Here is a 25,285-nt window from a genome sequence, read left to right on the forward strand (position 1 = left end):
AGCTCGGCACATGGCCGTTCAACGAACTACATGCGAAAATAAATCATGATTTCTTCACGACAGAATGTATGATGGACCCATCATTTAACTTACATCACGTCACGGCAAATTACATTAGGTCAGTTGAGGTAATGAAGTTACTTCAGATTTCAGGTCAAAGTAAGTCATTTTGAGAGATCACGTACTATTTTTTTTTTTTTTTTAGTTCAAGGAATGTAAGGGGGAATATAGAAGATATAGGAATGCTACCCTAGCTGCACACATTGAGTGATATCGCAGGGTTAACGTTTGGATGACTTGTGACTGCCATGTGTCAAGGTACAGCGTAAGAAGACCGGCAGGAGCCATAATGAGGCAGTCATGCCACACCTTGTCGACCTTGGACGTGGAGCGAGCAGATGGAGGGAGGCCTTGGTTTGAGGAGGGGGTCGGGGTAGCAGGTGATCCTGGGAAATGAATAAGAAAAAATGAAACCAAGTCGATATGAGTGAGTTTTACTTTACTCTTCCCTCTCGAACATGATCCTGGGAATATCAAGTAAAGAATAAAAAAGAAACGAAACGTCTTTCTGTGTGTGGGAATACGGTTATCATCCCAAACATTAGGGCAAAAATGTTTTCCATGTATTCTTTGAAAGGCTTTTCTCCAATTGCGATCTTTGAACTTCTGTCCTTTAGTTTACTTAGTTTACAAGGGAAATGCTGGCGTAAAGGTTGATCGCTTTGCCTGCTCATGGAGTAACTTTACATTCACTGTTAAATTTGAACGACTAGTAGGTGCTACTTGGTTCCAGTCTTTGTCACTTATACTCTCATCTGCTTGTTGGAATTGGAAAAGTACTCTTTCATCACTGATGAATTAAAAAAGTGCTTCTAATTATCTAAAAGTGATTATTTATCTGTATTGTACAAGGATAGGGTTTTACACTTGTGGGGCCCCATCTCAAACATTCTCTACTATCGTACAACTCTATAATCATGTATGTTCTTCACATATATCACAGCCTCGTTCAGATTATGCCATATACTCTAAAAAAGAGTGCAGTACATCATTTTAACAAGTTTCCAGCTTAATTCCATGGTATGTCCTCTGGTTGCTGTATCGTTACATCTTTTCAAGGCTTGCTCACCACTCTTCTTTCAAGAATTTCTTACCTTCATCAACCTAGATAGAAAGATTTTTTTTAATCAGATTCCCCATCACTTTTATCTCTTACATGGTGAGCAAATTGGCATGCAGCCTTTACTGGTAACCCGGTTCTCTCAGTGTGGTACCATCTTTGTTGACCTCATCTGAAGCTTCTCCATTAACTCTGTGGTTCTGTAGGTGCGGTATTCAAACTTTAGAAGAATCTCCATTGCTTTACGTTTATTTGGGTTGATTTTCATCAGCCGTGTCAGGCCAACTTTGGAGTCTATCTACGTCCTCTAAATTGATGTAATTCTCCTCGCTTTTCACTATCCTCACGACCTTTGCATCATCTGCAAACATATTCAGGGATGAGTCCATACCGTTTAGCAAGTCAGTTACATAAATCAAGATTAATTGTCCCAGAACAGGACCCTCTGGCACTCCAGTGGTGACCACCCATTTCGAGAAGGCTTCTTAAGCTCTGACATGCTCATTTTGTTCCCTACCATCAACTCAGTCACCTATTCAGCGAAGGAATATACCCCCCTTATTCCTCCTTGATGACCCCTCTCGAATAGCATTCCATTCGGTACACTGTCAAGTGTTTTCCGGCACTCCCAGTTACAAATAATAATCTGAGTCCTCTCTCTTGTGTACAACAGAGCCCACTCCCTCATAGAAGTTTTAGAGGTTCGTAACACCATGCTGTCCCTCACATAGGTAGCTCCTCTGCAGGAAGTTACCTAATTGCTTCTTATTTATCTTTCCCAGCACTTTACAGACTACATTGGTCAAGGAGACCGGTCTGTAGTTCAGCGCTTTTTCCAGGCCTCCTTTCTCATAAATAGGTACATCCATTAGCACACTGCCTTAACTCAGTGGCGTCTTGACAAGTATTTCAAGTGGTTTATCAAGTGTATCTGCTCTCGTCTTCAGCATTGATATTGAAATTTCAGCAGGACTATGTCGAACCTTGTATGGGTCAAAACAATTTTGTATTGTGTCAATGTCTCCTCCTGATACCTCACCTGTCTGGGCCCTCTTTATTTCACTTTGAAAACATTTGAACATCATTCAGTTCCTCGTATATCCACACATCATCCTCTGCAAATCGTCTTTTTGAATCCCTGCTCTTGAATATCTGTTTCTAGTAAGTTTGTGGATGAGTAAAGGATTTTCTCCTGCTTTGTCAACAGTATTATTAGCAAAGTTTCTTCGTTCCTGCCTTCTCAGAATTCACCTCAAAGCCCAGGTTCCTGGTTGCTGAACCCCATTTCCCAGTTTATATTGAATTGTTGAATTCTGTGTAGTTTCCACGATTGTATCTCGTCTTTTACTTGTGTTTCATCTCTGCACATCCTCTCTTCTCACTAACCACTTATATAAACTTGAGCATTATATGATTTCTTCTTCCCACCGGTATATCACGTGATATTTTCAGTATCCATATTAGCATTTGTGACGACAAGACATAGCAGTGATGTACCAGTCCCTCTCATACTTGTGTATTGATTAACATGGTATGAGAAACGTTATACATGTGACTCTGTTTCACCATAAGAACCCAAAGTCCCTCTCTTTATAATTGAATTCCTAATAATAAGTACTTTACCATATCTAAGAAGTACATGTTTCTTTCATTGTCATCACTGTTATATTTGTTCTCGATCAACAAGATTCTTTAGAGGTATATCAGTATAACTATGCTTTTCTTTCCTACAGTTACTCTTCCCAATATATAGTCTGAATGGGCCGCCTTTTACTGTTTCCTGAAACTTAAGGCTGTCTCATATTAACAAAGCCAATCTTCTTCCTTTTTGCTCTAGTATACTCATGTGGAGAGAATAGGTCGGCTTTGTTTTCACAGCTCAACCAAGGTGCGGTTATCCTTATACGATCCTTGAATTCCAGCTCTTTATCATTTACTAGGTGATACATCTCCATTTGTGTACTCCACTTTTAGTCTGACATTACCATCACCCATCATTTCTGACATCTCTGTAATTGCGACGGTGTAAAGTCTATACTATAAGATACAAGCACGAACGTCCTTGCAGCAATATTCAGACATAAAAAGTTCATTCTGTGGAGATTGATGTCACACTTTGGATAAGTTACCTATAAATATCCCGTTTTCGTTCTTCTGGCCTTTTGCACTGGATAAAAAAGACTTCCAGGATTGTAAGAAAAAAGTAACTAACCACAGAATTTTTTTTTGCTATGCTTGATCTTCCCTCTAGTATCATTAATGATAGATAATAATATTAGGTATAATAATCATAGCAACTATTTAATTAGTGGAAATCTTTTATGAGGGTAAAAAGTTTTATGTCCTTGTCACCAGATGTCAGCCTTATCAGCAGCTGACCGGCGACTAGAAATACTTCAAATTACGCTACAGTAAGTATTCCATGGATCATCATCTCCCTTGTTAATCTGAATATCGTTACTATTGTTGGCGTTAACGTTGAGAGGCATTTAATGTATAGTCTGAGTGATATGTGGCATTAAAGGGAAATTGGTCGTTTTATCTCAAGTTAGGGAAGGGGCTAGTTTGGTATCACTTTGTTTACGGAGTGTTCAGGGCTGTTCCTATCATCCTCTGGGAACGCGAAGGTATTTCATCCCTTATTTGTGATATATCTAAGTGAATTATGATTAAAAATGGCAGCATGATGTCATTATTGTAGGAAATACGTTGCGAACTCTCACTTCAAACCTAACCCTAACTTCACCAACCCCAGCCCAGCTCATTATATATAGTTTGCTAGGTTGGACCTAGGAAACTGGAATTGTTATAAGTGAATAGGATTTCTTGGTTTAGTGTTGAATTGCTTAATTTTTTTTTAAGAATTAAACATGTTTAAGGACTGCAAGTCTTATTTCTTTTTATAGGAATTGTATAAGTGCATGCATTGCAAGGTAGTATTTATATTTTTATTGGACCTTTAATATATTTTACTAATAGAATATTTATTTGCGTAGATAGGAGTGAGTTTTGTTGTAATGAGTAAAAAAAAAAAAAGGTGGTCTTAATATGTCATGGTTCTCAAGATCACTATTAATGTCAGGAACGCTACTATAGTTTTTAGTATTTGTCATGTTTTAAAGGGTCATGCTTTTATTCATTAACAAGAAAGTGATACCAAACATCTGATTAATGTTAATTGTTGTGGCAAATTTCTCTGGAAATGCACAAAAGTCACTTAAATAATTCTTGTTAATTGAACTCAATTTCATGCGCAAGAATGACTTTATAAAGAATGTTGATTTTGCGTTTCTTTTTTTTTTAGAACAGCAATTAGATGTGAAAAGAAAGGTAATACTGATCCATGAAATGTGCGGTAACAGTAAAGTCTGTTTTAACTTTGCTTGAAAACTAATTTTGGGATATGGCTACTTATAAAGTAAATGCTTTGCATAGATGTGATGACAGAATTCTTGTTGAGTATAATTTGAAGCATTATATTTTATTCACTGATATGAGACAAGGTCATAGTATATTCAGGAAAGTCTTGGGTTATAGAAAAAGTAGGTAATACGCTTGTATAATATTAACATGTATGAAAACCTCATCCATCCTCTTTAGCAGTCAAGATTTATCATAATATGCAATATTCTTCTTGAAATATACCTCTGCCTAAATGGTGCAGGATGTCAACAAATTCCTCTGTCAACAGCAGATTTAATGTTGGTATATATTTATATGTTGGTATATATATATATATATTCATGTGAGAAACTGCATAAGCTGGTGACTGAGTTTGGTAAAGTGTGTGAAAGAAGAAAGTTTAGAGTAAATGTGAAGAGCAAGGTTATTAGGTACAGTAGGATTGAGGGTCAAGTCAATTGGGAGGTAAGTTTGAATGGAGAAAAACTGGAGGAAGTAAAGTGTTTTAGATATCTGGGAGTGGATCTGGCAGTGGATGAAACCATGGAAGCAGAAGTGAATCATAGGGTGGGAGAGGGGGCGAAAATCCTGGGAGCCTTGAAGAATGTGTGGAAGTCAAGAACATTATCTCGGAAAGCAAAAATGGCTATGTTTGAAGGAATAGTGGTTCCAACAATGTTGTATGGTTGCGAGGCGTGGGCTATGGATAGAGTAGTGCGCAGGAGGGTGGATGTGCTGGAAATGAGATGTTTGAGGAGAGTATGTGGTGTGAGGTGGTTTGATCGAGTAAGTAATGTAGGGGTAAGAGAGATGTGTGGAAATAAGAAGAGCGTGGTTGAGAGAGCAGAAGAGGGTGTTTTGAAATGGTTTGGGCACATGGAGAGAATGAGTGAGGAAAGATTGACCAAGAGGATATATGTGTCAGAAGTGGAGGGAATGAGGAGAAGTGGGAGACCAAATTGGAGGTGGAAAGATGGAGTGAAAAAGATTTTGAGTGATCGGGGCCTGAACATGCAGGAGGGTGAAAGGCGGGCAAGGAATAGGGTGAATTGGATCGATGTGGTATACTGGGGTCAACGTGCTGTCAATGGATTGAATCAGGGCATGTGAAGCGTCTGGTGTAAACCATGAAAAGTTGTGTGGGGCCTGGATGTGGAAAGGGAGCTGTGGTTTAGGGCATTATTGCATGACAGCTAGAGACTGAGTGTGAACGAATGGGGCCTTTGTTGTCTTTTCCTAGCGCTACCTCGCACACTTGAAAGGGGAGGGGGATGTTATTCCATGTGTGGCATGGTGGCGATGGGAATGAACTAAAGGCAGACAGTGTGAATTGTGTGCATGTGTATATATGTATATGTCTGTATGTGTATATATATGTGTACATTGAGATGTATAGGTATGTATATTTGCGTGTGTGTACGTGTATGTATATACATGTGTATAAGAGTGGGTTGGGCCATTTCTTTCGTCTGTTTCCTTGCGCTACCTCGCAAACGCGGGAGACAGCAACAAAGCAAAATAAAAAAGATAATAAGATATATATTTAAGCACTATTTTGGTTACTAGATGTCGTTTTTGCAAGTGTGTTACTTTTAGAATTATCTCTTATATTACCTGATGTATATTACAAGTGATTTCTCAAGCAGAAATAGATTTGTACTCCCCACAATAATTCCATTGACTTAATTTGGGAAAGTTAGATTAGCTACTGTACACCTGCAAGATTCAAATCTGAGGTAATTACATTCTTTCCACATAACATTATGTTCAATCTGTTTCCTTGTAAAATTTATAGTTTATATACTTGGAATAAGAGCATATCAGTTGTCATAACAATTAGTAGAAGTGCTTCAGACTGACTCTGAGTGATTCTGATGATAAATTTCATATTACAATAATATAGTATTAATAGTGGGAAAGGACATGAACAATTAGAAAGTTTTGGGTCAGTTAGCAATATAAGTTGTTGAAACACGCATAAAAATCAACAGCACTTAGAAAAATCTCACCAGACCTCCCATAGCAGTCAAGATATAATGTACAAATTTATCCGTGCTAATGTGGTGTACCAAAAGGGACCGTCACTACTGATAGTTGAGGAAGCTGAGTGACAGAACTCCAAGCTTCCATTCATCTGTTTGCTGAGGGTTTTTGTGCAGTTGGTGTGATGATGAAATTAAGGATTTATCTTGTATTTATTGACTATAACATTAAAAAGAAGAAGAATGTTGTGTGCTGTGTGTAGTTAGATTGGTGAAAAGAAGATAGATTTTGTCTGTAGTTTGTAGTTAGGTCAGGGTATTTTATAATTTCTGCTGACTTTTATAAATGTTTTACTACTGTTCTTGTAAATCATTCCCCCTTTCTTCATGTTATCCACGTCCCTATCCACCATGATTTATTAGAGCAAGTTTGAAGCAATGACTGAGTCATACAGCTTCCATCTGAATTGATTCTGCTTAATGTAAGGTGTCCATTGATACACATCATGGAAATCCAAAATTTTTCTCAAAAGGGACCCTGAAGTAAGATTTTACTGAATTTTCTTTAAACATTGTTTTTCTCATAAAAGAATGTTCATACTAATTATGGTAGTGACAAAAATATAGAAGTTTTCTGAAAGGAGAACATTATACTTTTCTGTTGCATTCTGAATGGAGACTACAAATATGGTGAAGGAACATGGTTAGGATAATATTTTTTTTGAGGAAATGGATATTGTTCTCTGCTTTTGTAAAATGGATGTACAGCAAAAGTATAACCTTTCAGCAAGTAAATTATTCAATCACAACAATTTGTAAATGAGAATTTCTTTGGTAAGACTGTACTCCCAACTATATGGCCTTGCTAAAGGTGACTCTCCACCTGTAGTATAGCCTCAAGCAAATGAGGTCCATTAATATCATATATATATTATTTCCTCTCTTCCTACACGTACACATGCAGAAGCTGATGACTGAGTTTGGTAAAGTGTGTGAAAGAAGAAAGTTAAGAGTAAATGTGAATAAGAGCAAGATTATTAGGTACAGTAGGGTTGAGGGTCAAGTCAATTGGGAGGTGAGTTTGAATGGAGAAAAACTGGAGGAAGTAAAGTGTTTTAGATATCTGGGAGTGGATCTGGCAGCGGATGGAACCATGGAAGCGGAAGTGGATCATAGGATGGGGGAGGGGGCGAAAATTCTGGGAGCCTTGAAGAATGTGTGGAAGTCGAGAACATTATCTCGGAAAGCAAAAATGGGTATGTTTGAAGGAATAGTGGTTCCAACAATGTTGTATGGTTGCGAGGCGTGGGCTATGGATAGAGTGGTGCGCAGGAGGATGGATGTGCTGGAAATGAAATGTTTGAGGACAATGTGTGGTGTGAGGTGGTTTGATCGAGTAAGTAACGTAAGGGTAAGAGAGATGTGTGGAAATAAAAAGAGCGTGGTTGAGAGAGCAGAAGAGGGCGTTTTGAAATGGTTTGGGCACGTGGAGAGAATGAGTGAGGAAAGATTGACCAAGAGGATATATGTGTCGGAGGTGGAGGGAACGAGGAGAAGAGGGAGACCAAATTGGAGGTGGAAAGATGGAGTGAGAAAGATTTTGTGTGATCAGGGCCTGAACATGCAGGAGGGTGAAAGGAGGGCAAGGAATAGAGTGAATTGGAGCGATGTGGTATACCGGGGTTGACGTGCTGTCAGTGGATTGAATCAGGGCATGTGAAGCGTCTGGGGTAAACCATGGAAACCTGTGTAGGTATGTATATTTGCGTGTGTGGACGTATGTATATACATGTGTATGGGGGTGGGTTGGGCCATTTCTTTCGTCTGTTTCCTTGCGCTACCTCGCAAACGCGGGAGACAGCGACAAAGCAAAAAAAAAAAAAAAGATATATTGTTTATTTATTTATTTATTTATTTATTTTACTTTGTCGCTGTCTCCCACGTTAGCGAGGTAGCGCAAGGAAACAGACGAAAGAATGGCCCAACCCACCCACAGACATATGTATATACATACACGTCCACACACGCAAATATACATACCTATGCATCTCAACGTATACATATATATACACACACAGACATATACATATATACACATGTACATAATTCATACTGTCTGCCCTTTATTCATTCCCGTTGCCACTCTACCACACACGAAATGACAACCCCCTCCCCCCCGCATGTGCGCGAGGGACTCATAGGAATTTCTTGATCATGCACAAAATTGTGAGAGTAAGTGAGCTTGGGAAGGAGACTTGTGTGAGGAAGTACCAGGAGAGACTGAGTACAGAATGGAAAAAGGTGAGAACAATGGAAGTAAGGGGAGTGGGGGAGGAATGGGATGTATTAGGGAATCAGTGATGGATTGTGCAAAAGATGCTTGTGGCATGAGAAGAGTGGGAGGTGGGTTGATTAGAAAGGGTAGTGAGTGGTGGGATGAAGAAGTAAGATTATTAGTGAAAGAGAAGAGAGAGGCATTTGGACGATTTTTGCAGGGAAAAAATGCAATTGAGTGGGAGATGTATAAAAGAAAGAGACAGGAGGTCAAGTGAGTGAGTATTTTGAAGGTTTGTTGAATGTGTTTGATGATAGAGTGGCAGGTATAGGGTGTTTTGGTCGAGGTGGTGTGCAAAGTGAGAGGGTTAGGGAAAATGATTTGGTAAATAGAGAAGAGGTAGTAAAAGCTTTACGGAAGATGAAAGCCGGCAAGGCAGCAGGTTTGGAAGGTATTGCAGTGGAAGTTATTAAAAAAGGGGGTGACTGTATTGTTGACTGGTTGGTAAGGTTATTTAATGTATGTATGATTCATGGTGAGGTGCCTGAGGATTGGCGGAATGCTTGCATAGTGCCATTGTACAAAGGCAAAGGGGATAAGAGTGAGTGCTCAAATTACAGAGGTATAAGTTTGTTGAGTTATCCCTGGGGATAGGGGATTAAGAATACTTCCCACGTATTCCCTGCGTGTCGTAGAAGGCGACCAAAAGGGGAGGGAGCGGGGGCCGGAAATCCTCCCCTCTTGTTTTTTTTTTTTAATTTTCCAAAAGAAGGAACAGAGAAATGGGCCAGGTGAGGGTATTCCCTCAAAGGCCCAGTCCTCTGTTCTTAATGCTACCTTACTAATGCGGGAAATGGCGAATAGTTTAAAAGAAAAAAAAGAAGTTTGTTGAGTATTCCTGGTATATTATATGAGAGGGTATTGATTGAGAGGGTGAATGCATGTACAGAGCATCAGATTGGGGAAGAGCAGTGTGGTTTCAGAAGTGGTAGAGGATGTGTGGATCAGGTGTTTGCTTTGAAGAATGTATGTGAGAAATACTTAGAAAAGCAAATGGATTTGTATGTAGCATTTATGGATCTGGAGAAGGCATATGATAGAGTTGATAGAGATGCTCTGTGGAAGGTTTTGAGAATATATGGTGTGGGAGGCAAGTTGTTAGAAGCAGTGAAAAGTTTTTATCGAGGATGTAAGGCATGTGTACGGGTAGGAAAAGAGGAAAATGATTGGTTCTCAGTGAATGTAGGTTTGCGGCAGGGGTGTGTGATGTCTCCATGGTTGTTTAATTTGTTTATGGATGGTGTTGTTAGGGAGGTGAATGCAAGAGTTTTGGAAGGAGGGGCAAGTATGAAGTCTGTTGTGGATGAGAGAGCTTGGGAAGTGAGTCAGTTGTTGTTCGCTGATGATACAGTGCTGGTGGCTGATTCATGTAAGAAACTGCAGAAGCTGGTGACTGGGTTTGGTAAAGTGTGTGAAAGAAGAAAGTTAAAAGTAAATGTGAATAAGAGCAAGGTTATTAGGTACAGTAGGGTTGAGGGTCAAGTCAATTGGGAGGTAAGTTTGAATGGAGAAAAACTGGAGGAAGTAAAGTGTTTTAGATATCTAGGAGTGGATCTGGCAGCGGATGGAACCATGGAAGCGGAAGTGAATCATAGGGTGGGGGAGGGGGCGAAAATTCTGGGAGCCTTGAAGAATGTTTGGAAGACGAGAACATTATCTCGGAAAGCAAAAATGGGTATGTTTGAAGGAATAGTGGTTCCAACAATGTTGTATGGTTGTGAGGCATGGGCTATGGATAGAGTTGTGCAGAGGAGGGTGGATGTGCTGGAAATGAGATGTTTGAGGACAATATGTGGTGTGAGGTGGTTTGATCGAGTAAGTAATGTAAGGGTAAGAGAGATGTATGGAAATAAAAAGAGTGTGGTTGAGAGAGCAGAAGAGGGTGTTTTGAAATGGTTTGGTCACATGGAGAGAATGAGTGAGGAAAGATTGACCAAGAGGATATATGTGTCAGAGGTGGAGGGAACGAGGAGAAGTGGGAGACCAAATTGGAGGTGGAAAGATGGAGTGAGAAAGATTTTGAGTGATCGGGCCTGAACATGCAGGAGGATGAAAGGCGTGCAAGGAATAGAGTGAATTGGAACATTGTGGTATACCGGGGTCGACGTGCTGTCAGTGGATTGAATCAGGGCATGTGAAGCGTCTGGGGTAAACCATGGAAAGTGTGTGAGGCCTGGATGTGGAAAGGCAGCTGTGGTTTCGGTGCATTATTACATGACAGCTAGAGACTGAGTGTGAACGAATGGGGCCTTTGGTGTCTTTTCCTAGCGCTTCCTCGCGCACATGAGGGGGGAGGGGGATGTTATTCCATGTGTGGCGAGGTGGCGATGGGAATAAATAAAAGGCAGATAGTATGAATTATATACATGTGTATATATGTATATGTCTGTGTGTGTATGTATATGTGTACATTGAGATGTATAGGTATGTATATTTGCGTGTGTGGACGTGTATGTATATATATGTGTATATGGGCGGGTTGGGCCATTCTTTCGTCTGTTTCCCAAACACGGGAGACCGACAAAGCAAAATAAATAAATAAATAAATATATTTATTATTATTTATTTTATTTTGCTTTGTCGCCTTCTCCCACGTTTGCGAGGTAGCACAAGGAAACAGACGAAAGAAATGGCCCAACCCACCCCCATACACATGTATATACATACATGTCCACACACGCAAATATACATACCTATACATCTCAATGTACACATATATATACACACACAGACACATACATATATACCCATGCACACAATTCACACTGTCTGCCTTTATTCATTCCCATCGCCACCTCACCACACATGGAATATATATATATATATATATATATATATATATATATATATATATATATATATATATATATATATATATTTTTTTTTTTTTTTTTTTTTTTTTTTTTTTTTCTCTCCCACGTTTGCGAGGTAGCGCAAGGAAACAGACGAAAGAAATGGCCCAACCCACCCCCATACACATGTGTATACATACGTCCACACACGCAAATATACATACCTACACAGCTTTCCATGGTTTACCCCAGACGTTTCACATGCCCTGATTCAATCCACTGACAGCACGTCAACCCCGGTATACCACATTGATCCAATTCACTCTATTCCTTTCCCTCCTTTCACCCTCCTGCATGTTCAGGCCCCGATCACACAAAATCTTTTTCACTCCATATTTCCACCTCCAATTTGGTCTCCCACTTCTCCTCGTTCCCTCCACCTCCGACACATATATCCTCTTGGTCAATCTTTCCTCACTCATTCTATCCATGTGCCCAAACCATTTCAAAACACCCTCTTCTGCTCTCTCAACCACGCTCTTTTTATTTCCACACATCTCTCTTACCCTTACGTTACTTATTCGATCAAACCACCTCACACCACACATTGTCCTCAAACATCTCATTTCCAGCACATCCACCCTCCTGCGCACAACTCGCAACCATACAAAATTGTTGGAACCACTATTCCTTCAAACATAGCCATTTTTGCTTTCCGAGATAATGTTCTCGACTTCCAGACATTCTTCAAGGCTCCCAGGATTTTTGCCCCCTCCCCCACCCTATGATCCACTTCCGCTTCCATGGTTCCATCCGCTGCCAGATCCACTCCCAGATATCTAAAACACTTTACTTCCTCCAGTTTTTCTCCATTCAAACTTACCTCCCAATTGACTTGACCCTCAACCCTACTGTACCTAATAACCTTGCTCTTATTCACATATATATATATATATATATATATATATATATATATATATATATATATATATATATATATATATATATATATATACATAAATATATATTGATTTCATGCTTGTTTACCATTTCACACTTTAGAAATGTAGCATTGGGAATATACAAAGAATAACCTCATTCACTCACACTCATGTTCTAGCTATCAGGTATAATACACTGAAACCAGAACCCCCACAATCAGGCCTTAGTGACCTTTCTGTGGTCTCTGCTGACCACTTCATATACCCTGAGTCAGCCTATTGACAGCACGTCACCTCCATTATACCACAATTTTCCTATTCTCTCTATCCTTTGCATGTCCCACGCCTTCCTCGATTTCCACCTTTTTCTTATTTTTACACTTATGACATTGTATATCCTTTTAGTCATCCTATCCTCCCTCATCTTCTCCATATATCAAAACCGTTTCATATCACCCTTTTCAACTCTCTCATTCATACTCCTTTTTCTACCACATATCTGCCTTACTCTTTTATTTCTTATTTGATTAGCCATCCTCACATTAAATACTGTCCATAAATGAATACTGTGATTTTCAATACAATTATCCTTTTTCTTTACTTTGTCATCCAAAGCCCATGGTTTACATTCACATGATGCTGTTAGGAATTAGTATACTATTAGACATAACCATCTATGCATTCCCAGACAGTAACTTCTCTTTCTTCACATTATGATTTAATGATACTGATTACTGTTGCATTAAGTATGGCATCTAGGGAGTGGATGTCTACCAATTCAGCAATTGTTCTATTGTTTCTGATACCTCTCTAAAGCAGGAAAAGCGATTAGGCTTAGAGAAAATGTGTTTTTATTGTTATTATTGTTATAGCTACTATATTATATAATAATGAGTTGCTGCTTATTGTTTCAAGTGATTTCTGCTAGTGTAACAAGATGATTCTTATGCAGGTAAGACTGATGAATTTACTCCACATTTTATTGGGCATATTGTTAGTTTATGTGTGGACTTTTCAGCACGGTTATTATCTTTATGGCATTACAGTAAATTGCATTTTACAGAAGCAGTACAGAACCATTGAATTGAAGGGATGGGAAGTCCTAGGATCCAGTTTAGAGGGTCCTTGAGCACTTCTGACCCTCGAAAATGTCCTGTGCTGATAATTGGTCAACTAGGACATCTAGCTGGTCTTTCCTTCAGTGATGTTGGATCGAAGCTACAACCTCGAGTTGATGAAGAGGTAACCCCTTATTTATTTTATTGGAATACTTTATACTGTGACATGGAATGTTCATATTATTTTTAGCACAGAATTTGTGAAAAAAGAAATATTTTGAGAATGAATGAAGCAACAAACTTACGAAATAGTTGTATGATGGGACAACATACCAAATAATCATTTTGTTTTATAAGAATATTTGAATATAAAGAAAAGATAAGCACATTGTATGACATTTGGATACAGTATGATCTTGAGTTAAGTTTTCTAAGCCAAAAGTTCTAACTTTTATTACTTTTTGCTACTGTTTTGTAATATTGGGTAATTTGAGTGTTATTAGAAGTGAAGTTCTACATTGGTAGTAACACTTCTTTATATATTCAGTACTCACTGCTTGTAGAAAGATTGGAATGTTTCTGCTTGTGGTAGAATTAATTCTAACTTTAAAACAGGCATGGACACTATCAGTGAATAGCCTTCAGCCGTCCCCAACTGACTACTGTTCCTTGTACCTAAATTTGGCTACAGTAGCAGCCCTTCCTGTGAAGTGTTCTCGTCACAACACTCCATCACGAACTCACTCTATTACAAAGATTATCAAAACACATTCTACAGGTGCTGAAGAATGTATTGTGGTAAGTAGTTTAAAGAATTCGTTAGGTTGTTATTATAGCAAGATGTAACATTGGTAGTTTGCATTTTGGAGAAGGAACAATAAATGATTTACATTATCCAGCAACCCATTGACTGTTGATGTGCTGCAGACAGCACAGGATGCCTCTTGCAGTTGAATGCTAGTGTATTGCATATGATTAGGGGCATTTTAAAGCCTCAGACATTGTAAACACTATAGTGAGCCAGGAAGCAACATTAGACAACTCAGGCAATGTTTCCACACCCTTTGCCTATATTTTTTCAATTCACCTGGTCAATAACCATCAAAATGCTGTGGAGGAGAGTATATCATTTTTGCTCTGTCCAGGCAACAAAGAAAATGTATATATACCAAATAGATAATATATACAGATGTATATATATTGGGAATTATGATTGCATAGTGAGATATTTATACTATTTCATTGAGGAGGAGTAACACATTGCATGCTTGGCATTATTGCAACTTGAAATTTTATTCATGTGATCATGTGATAGTCTCATTGCACACTTTAGTAACATGTTATTTTATTGATATATACTTTATAGGTTTTGACTTGTATCCAGAATAAGGTAGTAGAGGGGGCATCTTGTGTGATAACCTTAGTCTCTTAGTTTATACCTTTCATCAGTGTTTTATGGTCAAGCAGCAGTATTTTGAAAATTTCTCAAATATTCGAAGTTTATATATCATACAAGTAAAGCAGTATGCAGTTGCTGGCATGGTAAGAAATATTCACAAAAGAAGTTGGTCACTTGGCATGACTAGATGGCATGAAGAAAGTAATGAAGGGGTGTTTAAAAGAGTTGGTATGGCAGGATATGCAAAGGGAATGGATTGTGGGGTGGTAGAGTGGGTGAATCATAATACTTTTAGGTGGTTTAAGGATGGAAAGAATGCAAGATGAGGAGTTCACATTGCATGGAATGGTTTATACCAGGAAGGCATGTAAGGACAGGGATAAGTGGAGACTTTTGCCATGGCCTCCCCCTTGATGAGAGTTCCCAGAGGGAATGGGCATCAGAGATATAGGTATATAGATTGAAGTTGGTCATCCTTATCCTTTTGCAGGCTTGTAATGTTAGGGTTTTGGGACCTTGTTTCTGCAGTTTTAATTGCCACCATACACACATTCACGCAAAGAGAAGTTAATAACCTGTTTGTATAAAGCTCGAGTGGAAATACCTGCAGTAGTCATATTCGCACAACCTCTCTGATGTGACTCAACTGGTGCTTACACATTATTTCCATTTTTTTATTTTTGAATTATCTTCTTGGTCCTTTTAAGATTTCACTCTAAGCTGCATACTCCACTACTGTAAGGTAGGATTGCAATGGTAAGTATTTTAGCTAATGTGTTCGATTAAACATTTGTAGATATCACCTTGTTATCCCCATATGATTGTCTTTTTTATTAGTTCTAAACTTTGAGTTGAATCATATTTGGTACACTTAACAAAATGTATCGAATATGTAGTGATATTCATGATATTCAAATGTGTATTCCAAATTTAGATATGTAATATATTTTAGTGTTAACATGCAACCCAAAGTATAAATTGAGCTTTATCATGTTGATTAACAATTGAATTGACATGAATTTACGGGGATTCTGCATACCTTAAGTTTGTGGCTTGAAATAATTGTATTTGTAAAACTTCATATGAATACTTTTTTTTTTTTATTTTTCCCAGATGCACCCAACCCATAGAATATTGCTCATATTTTGAAACTGTTCCAGCTTGTGTGTGAGCGTACAGACCTTTATGCCAGTGCCTGTGGCGTTGCAAGAGCATATCCAACATACTCACGAAAGACTGCTACTGGTTCATCATCAGATCACACAGTAACTGTAGAAATTTTGCTTGTTGGAAAAGGAGATGCTCCAGTAACAGATGAGGACATTAAAGTTAGTATGAAAATTTCTTTGTGATACTTCCGTATCTTTTTCTTGTTATAATATTACATAGATATCTTCAGGTTTTTGTGTAACAGTTAAACAGATTTATTTAAAAGTTTTCTCTTTAGGCCCATTTGTTGCTACTCATTTTTCAATTGTTATTTTTTTCTCTGTGAGTATAAGAGAAAGAATATTATTCACATATTTGTGTGTGTCATAGAAGACAATTAAATGGGGCTGTAGTGGGGGCTCCCTTAACACAGGAAGCTGGCCATCCGTGCTGGGCAAGACCATAGGTTTAAAGATGTGGTGATGTTGAGTGTGTTTGTTTGTGTGAGGAAAATGTAGGATAGTTGAGGAATGAACATGTTTAGTATTTGAAGTATGAAAGTTGAATCTTTGGAATGGGTGGTTTGCAGAATGTGGATGAGAAACTGCAACTTCCATGTGCCTAAGAAATATAGTTTCAGACAAGTGTGTGTCTGATGGATTAGAATGTAGGATTGGTTTAAAAGGGCAGTTGTTATGTACTTGTTTAATCATCACTGTTCATTGCTGTGTGCATATGTTTGGTGAGTGTCATGTTTGCTGGGAAAGGGGGATACTGAAAATAGACTGCTGAATTGTGAAGTGGGAGTGAAAATAGACTGCTGAATTGTGAAGTGGGAGTGAATATCTTTCTTTTACTTGGGTTTGGGGATGGGTTGTGTAGTTCAAATAGGAGGCACTAGACTGAGGATTCCTCTTTGTGATACCTCCCTCTTCCCTTAAACAACTAAGCCTAGGAAATCTCTTCCTGCTTTCATCTTTTCCTCTTCCCTTACCTTTCAGCCTTAAAGAGTCAGATCTAACAACACTTTTTTCTTTCACCCAGTATGGTCTTGATTGCAACATGTTTTGCCCATGTCATGGCAATCACTGCAAGAAAAGTATTTTGAAACCATATAGTTCGTAAATTTGTGTTGATATTTGTTGTATGGAGAGTAAATGTCATGCATTGTATGATATACCTAATATTGCTGGAATGTTGTTTGTTAATGGCTAACCGTTTAGGGTAATATAGAGTACAGGGTGGATTCTTGTCTAACAGGGTAAAGAGAGGGAGTGTAGATTTCTGCTGAAGTGCAGGTGTTTTATTTTGAGTGAGTATGTGCTCTGACTATATGATATAATGTTGCACATTAATTAGTTTCATATAGTAATGTGTACATATCTGTACATGCAAACCTTTTATGTTCTTTTGAAGATTTTTTTTTGAAAGTTAAGCTTCCTACTAGCTCTAACTTATATTATGCTTTTCTTTTAGATTGAAATATTTCATAATGATGTTTGCAGATAGTTTTATTGCATGGATGGTGGTCATGCTCTTGTCAGGATACACCTTTATATGGGCAACACAGTTTTTTTTTGCTAAATGTTTCAGTAACTGGTGCTGTATTGATGTATTAATGAGCATTTTCAGAATAAGGTTATCAGTTCCTTCTCTAATCTTTCTGAATAGGTGTTAAACGATGTTGTTTATGGTGTTCGTCTAGCTGCAAGGATTGTAGATACTCCAGCCAGTGAGATGCACACTGATTCTTTCATTGAGGTATGTAACTCATATTTTTTGTATATCCACAAGGTAGTTGTTACTGCAGATTGTCATTGTTGCCTATAGAGGCATTAGTTGTTTGAGAGATAAGCAAAGTCATGTTACAATTCTTTAGTTTGGTTACGTTAATGGAGTAGCTCTCAGTTGGTGTGCTGTATAGTATCCTCCATAGGTAACATTCTTTCCTTTTAACTTAATTAGTTTTCTTGCCTTTTTGAGGTAGCTTCAGACAAACACGTTGTGTCATTTGCTCTCATTCATTCTCTGTCTGCCATGTCAGTGTACCTCCAAAATCATACCTTGAAGTGCAGTTAAGATCACTCATACCAGAGAGGAAGTCAAAGAAAACATATAGAGGACAATGAATTTCTAGATTGAAAATCAGAATCATTGTTTGAATGCCTTTACTTACTGTTTGTTTATTTGTGACACTACTTCGCTGAAGTGGGAAAAACAAATAGGGATGATACAAGATATTAGTCATTCATAGATTAACTGTAGATATTATAAGTAACTGTAAATACAAGTTGGATTGTTTGTTGAACAGGAAGTGCAGAAGGTGGGGCAATCCCTGGGAATCAAACCATTGATTATTAGAGGAGAGGAATTGGCTGCTAAAGGTTTTGGTGGTCTCTATGGTGTAGGAAAAGCAGCTGTTCACCCTCCAGCCCTTGTAGTATTGTCTCACACCCCAACAGGTGGAACAGAAAATGTGGCCTGGGTAGGCAAGGGTATTGTCTATGACACTGGTGGTTTGAGTATCAAAACAAAGGTAAGGCTTTGATATTTACTGGTTAAAATTTTGTGTACAAAGATAATACAAAAACAAGTTTAGAAATGAGTGAAAATTTGGAACATGTCCTTGGATTTGATTTTTTCTGATTAATGCCTTCTGTGTCAGACAAGTATGCCAGGTATGAAGCGAGATTGTGGAGGTGCAGCAGCAATATTAGGGGCCTTTTATGTGGCTGTGCAAGGAGGATACATGCAGAACCTCCATGCCATCTTCTGTCTTGCTGAAAATGCTGTTGGCCCTGCAGCAACAAAGCCTGATGATATTCATACACTGTATTCAGGAAGGTAAGGGGAACTTATATTGTTAATCAAGATCTTGGACTGTTTTTAGGTGGAAGAATGGGAGTTTGAAACCCTGTAGTTTCATCACAAAATGTACAAGCTCTGTATTATAGAAGCTTTTTAAACATGATAGGTTCTCTGATATGCATGGTATTGTGAAGATAGAAGATGTACAGGGTTATGAAGATCCTTTTAGGAAATTTGTTAATTTGAACATCTTAGTGATAAGAAATCTGAATTAGGAATATTCTGTTTTCATAATGCATTATTTAATTAAATTATATGCCAAAAAGAAAGCCCAACATGTTAGGCAGGTAAATAAGAAGTTAGGAGTGGAGAAGGGATAATGAATAAGCATAATCAGATAGGGAGAGGTGATCATTGTTGTGCTGAAACATTTTGGACATAGTGGGATGGATAAGTGTACAAAGACTGACTTAGGAGGTTATGTGTGTCAGTAGTTGTAGGTTAGGGGAAATTTGAGGAGATACAGTGAAGTGAATGAAGATTTGTAATTACTGTACACCTCGTCAATCCAGTTCTTTCTGTTCCATGCAAGCTTTCCATCCTGCTGAATATTCAGGCCCCAGGATTGGGGTGCTGTGGTTTCAGTGGAAGACCAGGGCATATCTAACAGTTAAAGTAAACCTTGTAATCATATATAGATCTTGGCTGTGGATGGTAGGCTGTTGTTTTAGTACATTATAAATGACATTTAGAGAGTGATTGTGTGTGAATTAGGGCTTTCTTTGTTCTAATGCAACCTCGCTAAGATGGGAGAAACAGTTGGTTATAAAAAAATGTTTGTGTATATTATTTATTTATTTATTTATTTTGCTTTGTCGCTGTCTCCCGCGTTTGCGAGGTAGCACAAGGAAACAGACGAAGGAAATGGCCCAACCCACCCCCATACACAATGTATATACATACACGTCCACACATGCAAATATACATACCTTTACATCTCAATGTTCACGTATATATACACACACAGACACATACATATATACCCAGGCACACAATACACACTGTCTGCCTTTATTCATTCCCATCGCCACCTCGCCACACATGGAATACCATCCCCCTCCCCCTCATGTGTGCGAGGTAGCACTAGGAAAAGACAACAAAGGCCCCATTTGTTCACACTCAGTCTCTAGCTGTCATGCAATAATGCCCGAAACCACAGCTCCCTTTCCACATCCAGGCCCCACACAACTTTCCATGGTTTACCCCAGATGCTTCACATGCCCTGATTCAATCCACTGACAGCACGTCAACCCCAGTATACCACATCGATCCAATTCACTCTATTCCTTGCCCGCCTTTCACCCTCCTGCATGTTCAGGCCCCGATCACACAAAATCTTTTTCACTCCATCTTTCCACCTCCAATTTGGTCTCCCACTTCTCCTCATTCCCTCCACTTCTGACACATATATCCTCTTGGTCAATCTTTCCTCACTCATTCTCTCCATGTGCCCAAACCATTTCAAAACACCCTCTTCTGCTTTCTCAACCACGCTCTTCTTATTTCCACACATCTCTCTTACCCCTACATTACTTACTCGATCAAACCACCTCACACCACATACTCTCCTCAAACATCTCATTTCCAGCACATCCACCCTCCTGCGCACAACTCTATCCATAGCCCATGCCTCGCAACCATACAACATTGTTGGAACCACTATTCCTTCAAACATACCCATTTTTGCTTTCCGAGATAATGTTCTCGACTTCCACACATTCTTCAAGGCTCCCAGGATTTTCGCCCCCTCCCCCACCCTATCATTCACTTCCGCTTCCATGGTTCCATCCGCTGCCAGATCCACTCCCAGATATCTAAAACACTTTACTTCCTCCAGTTTTTCTCCATTCAAACTTACCTCCCAATTGACTTGACCCTCATCCCTACTGTACCTAATAACCTGGCTCTTATTCACATTTACTCTTAACTTTCTTTTTTCACACACTTTACCAAACTCAGTCACCAGCTTCTGCAGTTTCTCACATGAATCAGCCACCAGCGCTGTATCATCAGCGAACAACAACTGACTCACTTCCCAAGCTCTCTCATCCACAACAGACTTCATACTTGCCCCTCTTTCCAAAACTCTTGCATTCACCTCCCTAACAACCCCATCCATAAACAAATTAAACAAGCATGGAGACATCACACACCCCTGCCGCAAACCTTCATTCACTGAGAACCAATCACTTTCCTCTCTTCCTACACGTACACATGCCTTACATCCTCGATAAAACTATATATATATATATATATATATATATATATATATATATATTGATTGAGAGGGTGAAGGCATGTACAGAGCATCAGATTGGGGAAGAGCAGTGTGGTTTCAGAGGTGGTGGAGGATGTGTGGATCAGGTGTTTGCTTTGAAGAATGTATGTGAGAAATACTTAGAAAAGCAAATGGATTTGTATGTAGCATTTGTGGATCTGGAGAAGGCATATGATAGAGTTGATAGAGATGGTCTGTGGAAGGTACTAAGAATATATGGTGTGGGAGCCAAGTTGTTGGAAGCAGTGAAAAGTTTTTATCAAGGATGTAAGGCATGTGTACGTGTAGGAAGAGAGGAAAGTGATTGGTTCTCAGTGAATGTAGGTTTGCGGCAGGGGTGTGTGATGTCTCCATTGTTTATGGATGGGTTGTTAGGGAGGTGAATGCAAGAGTTTTGGAAAGAGGGGCAAGTATGAAGTCTGTTGGGGATGAGAGAGCTTGGGAAGTGAGTCAGTTGTTGTTCGCTGATGATACAGCGCTGGTGCCTGATTCATGTGAGAAACTGCAGAAGCTGGTGACTGAGTTTGGTAAAGAGTGTGAAAGAAGAAAGTTAAGAGTAAATGTGAATAAGAGCAAGGTTATTAGGTACAGTAGGGTTGAGGCTGCCAGATCCACTCCCAGATATCTAAAACACTTTACTTCCTCCAGTTTTTCTCCATTCAAACTTACCTCCCAATTGACTTGACCCTCACGTATTCCCTGCATGTCGTAGAAGGCGACTAAAAGGGAAGGTAGCGGGGGGCTGGAAATCCTCCCCTCTCTCTCTTTTTTTTTTTTTTTCTAATTTTCCAAAAGAAGGAACAGAGAAGGGGGCCAGGTGAGGATATTCCCTCAAAGGCCCAGTCCTCTGTTCTTAACGCTACCTCGCTAATGCGGGAAATTGCAAATAGTATGAAATATATATATATAAAGTTAAGCAATATATATACATACATGTATATGTTCTCTCATTATTGTAATATAAAGCTTGTTATTATAGAACTGTAGAAATCAACAATACTGATGCTGAAGGCCGTTTAGTTCTGAGTGATGGTGTGGCTTATGCTGCCAAAGACCTCCATTGCACAACAATCCTGGATATGGCTACACTCACAGGTGCACAGGGAACGGCAACAGGTAAGTTTCTTATACACTATATCAGTATAACTATTTTAATGAAGTTCCAGCTTTTATGGTGTTTACTCTTTAAATAAATTTTGAATAATTTTAAAAAAAGTAAATTTTAAATCATATACCTGACTGACTACATCCTCAAGTATTAGATTTTTTAAAATGAACGAATCTTTACCCCAATAAGAAAGAGTTATCTCTGTTTCTCAATGTCATTATCTGTAGTGTTGGCATGTGACTGCCATTTTATACCTTAAAGATTTTGCTGGGCCAAATCTTCCAAATCTTTTCATGTTTACATGTAAGTATCCTAGAGGATACTGTGGGCTGAAAGGATTTTAATGAAATTACTTTTGAACCTTGTTACCAAATAAATGTGAGCAGTAATTGTATCCATTTTGCCTACCTGCATAGAAATGTCATTGATACCAGTATTATAAGCCTTTACATGTTTAAAAGTAATCTTATGAAGATGAGTTCTTGGATATTGGGGAGAAAGTCCCAGAACTGCCTTTAGGTGTCTTTCTAAATATATTTAATATCTCATTACGTGATGGATTATGTAGTGACATTTGATTAGGCTCACTAAGAATTAGCACTGAGCTTGTCAGTCATTTTGTACTCTTTTATAAAATTTAAGTGACAGAATATCAACTGTTTTATTGATTTTTCATGTTTTAAATGTACTGTTTTGAATATAAGTATTCATATGTCCCTTGGTGAAGATACCTTCGAATTGCTACAGAGTTGCTCTGTGCCTTTAACATGAAGTTCAGATTTCTGAAGTCACTCTTGCCTCTTCACTAGTGATTTAGAGGAAACTCAGTCCACTTATTCATTTTTCTTCTTTATAAGATGATCAGCATGGATTTTTCCATGGATATAATGTTTTGAGAGAAGTACTAATGCCTGCAGTCCTCAAATTGTGTATAATTGTGTATGTTTTGGTCGAGGTGGTGTGCAAAGTGAGAGGGTTAGGGAAAATGATTTGGTAAACAGAGAAGAGGTAGTAAAAGCTTTGCGGAAGATGAAAGCCGGCAAGGCAGCAGGTTTGGATGGCATTGCAGTGGAATTTATTAAGAAAGGGGGTGACTGTATTGTTGACTGGTTGGTAAGGTTATTTAATGTATGTATGACTCATGGTGAGGTGCCTGAGGATTGGCGGAATGCGTGCATAGTGCCATTGTACAAAGGCAAAGGGGATAAGAGTGAGTGCTCAAATTACAGAGGTATAAGTTTGTTGAGTATTCCTGGTAAATTATATGGGAGGGTATTGATTGAGAGGGTGAAGGCATGTACAGAGCATCAGATTGGGGAAGAGCAGTGCGGTTTCAGAAGTGGTAGAGGATGTGTGGATCAGGTGTTTGCTTTGAAGAATGTATGTGAGAAATACTTAGAAAAGCAAATGGATTTGTATGTAGCATTTATGGATCTGGAGAAGGCATATGATAGAGTTGATAGAGATGCTCTGTGGAAGGTATTAAGAATATATGGTGTGGGAGGCAAGTTGTTAGAAGCAGTGAAAAGTTTTTATCGAGGATGTAAGGCATGTGTACGTGTAGGAAGAGAGGAAAGTGATTGGTTCTCAGTGAATGTAGGTTTGCGGCAGGGGTGTGTGATGTCTCCATGGTTGTTTAATTTGTTTATGGATGGGGTTGTAAGGGAGGTAAATGCAAGAGTCCTGGAAAGAGGGGCAAGTATGAAGTCTGTTGGGGATGAGAGAGCTTGGGAAGTGAGTCAGTTGTTGTTCGCTGATGATACAGCGCTGGTGGCTGATTCATGTGAGAAACTGCAGAAGCTGGTGACTGAGTTTGGTAAAGTGTGTGGAAGAAGAAAGTTGAGAGTAAATGTGAATAAGAGCAAGGTTATTAGGTACAGTAGGGGTGAGGGTCAAGTCAATTGGGAGGTGAGTTTGAATGGAGAAAAACTGGAGGAAGTGAAGTGTTTTAGATATCTGGGAGTGGATCTGTCAGCGGATGGAACCATGGAAGCGGAAGTGGATCATAGGGTGGGGGAGGGGGCGAAAATTTTGGGAGCCTTGAAAAATGTGTGGAAGTCGAGAACATTATCTCGGAAAGCAAAAATGGGTATGTTTGAGGGAATAGTGGTTCCAACAATGTTGTATGGTTGCGAGGCGTGGGCTATGGATAGAGATGTGCGCAGGAGGATGGATGTGCTGGAAATGAGATGTTTGAGGACAATGTGTGGTGTGAGGTGGTTTGATCGAGTAAGTAACGTAAGGGTAAGAGAGAGGTGTGGAAATAAAAAGAGCGTGGTTGAGAGAGCAGAAGAGGGTGTTTTGAAATGGTTTGGGCACATGGAGAGAATGAGTGAGGAGAGATTGACCAAGAGGATATATGTGTCGGAGGTGGAGGGAACGAGGAGAAGAGGGAGACCAAATTGGAGGTGGAAAGATGGAGTGAAAAAGATTTTGTGTGATCGGGGCCTGAACATGCAGGAGGGTGAAAGGAGGGCAAGAAATAGAGTGAATTGGAGTCATGTGGTATACAGGGGTTGACGTGCTGTCAGTGGATTGAAGCAAGGCATGTGAAGCGTCTGGGGTAAACCATGGAAAGCTGTGTAGGTATGTATATTTGCGTGTGTGGACGTGTGTATGTACATGTGTATGGGGGGGGGGGTTGGGCCATTTCTTTCGTCTGTTTCCTTGCGCTACCTCGCAAACGCGGGAGACAGCGACAAAGTATAAAAAAAAAAAAAAAAAAAAAAAATACCTAAATCAGTGTGGACCCTACACCTGAGCTGTCACTTTCGGAGACTTGATTGGCCAACAGTTTACTTTCTGAGTTTTCATTTTGTACAGTACTGAGGGGATACAAAAGAAAGAATAGTA

General features: G+C 39.0%; 1 protein-coding gene across 3 annotated transcripts in view; it reads left to right on the forward strand.

Moving 5' to 3' along the window:
* The first annotated feature begins 2 nt into the window (after positions 1 to 2).
* Positions 3 to 25,285, forward strand: part of grsm (granny smith) — a 31,869-nt gene continuing 6,586 nt past the window's right edge. The window contains exons 1-8 of one of the 3 annotated variants that reach the window (XM_071692442.1): positions 3 to 118; positions 13,636 to 13,814; positions 14,246 to 14,428; positions 16,190 to 16,357; positions 17,850 to 17,939; positions 18,490 to 18,714; positions 18,844 to 19,022; positions 22,304 to 22,440. In XM_071692442.1, coding sequence (XP_071548543.1) covers positions 13,665 to 13,814; positions 14,246 to 14,428; positions 16,190 to 16,357; positions 17,850 to 17,939; positions 18,490 to 18,714; positions 18,844 to 19,022; positions 22,304 to 22,440 — 1,132 coding nt within the window. In that variant the 5' untranslated portion in view covers positions 3 to 118; positions 13,636 to 13,664. Of the gene's footprint in view, positions 119 to 3,374; positions 3,532 to 3,692; positions 3,748 to 13,635; positions 13,815 to 14,245; positions 14,429 to 16,189; positions 16,358 to 17,849; positions 17,940 to 18,489; positions 18,715 to 18,843; positions 19,023 to 22,303; positions 22,441 to 25,285 lie in introns of those variants that run through there. The other 2 variants (XM_071692441.1, XM_071692444.1) reach the window with 2 other exon arrangements.

Source organism: Panulirus ornatus, chromosome 53 (genome assembly GCF_036320965.1).
Source record: "Panulirus ornatus isolate Po-2019 chromosome 53, ASM3632096v1, whole genome shotgun sequence".
NCBI lineage: Eukaryota > Metazoa > Arthropoda > Malacostraca > Decapoda > Palinuridae > Panulirus > Panulirus ornatus.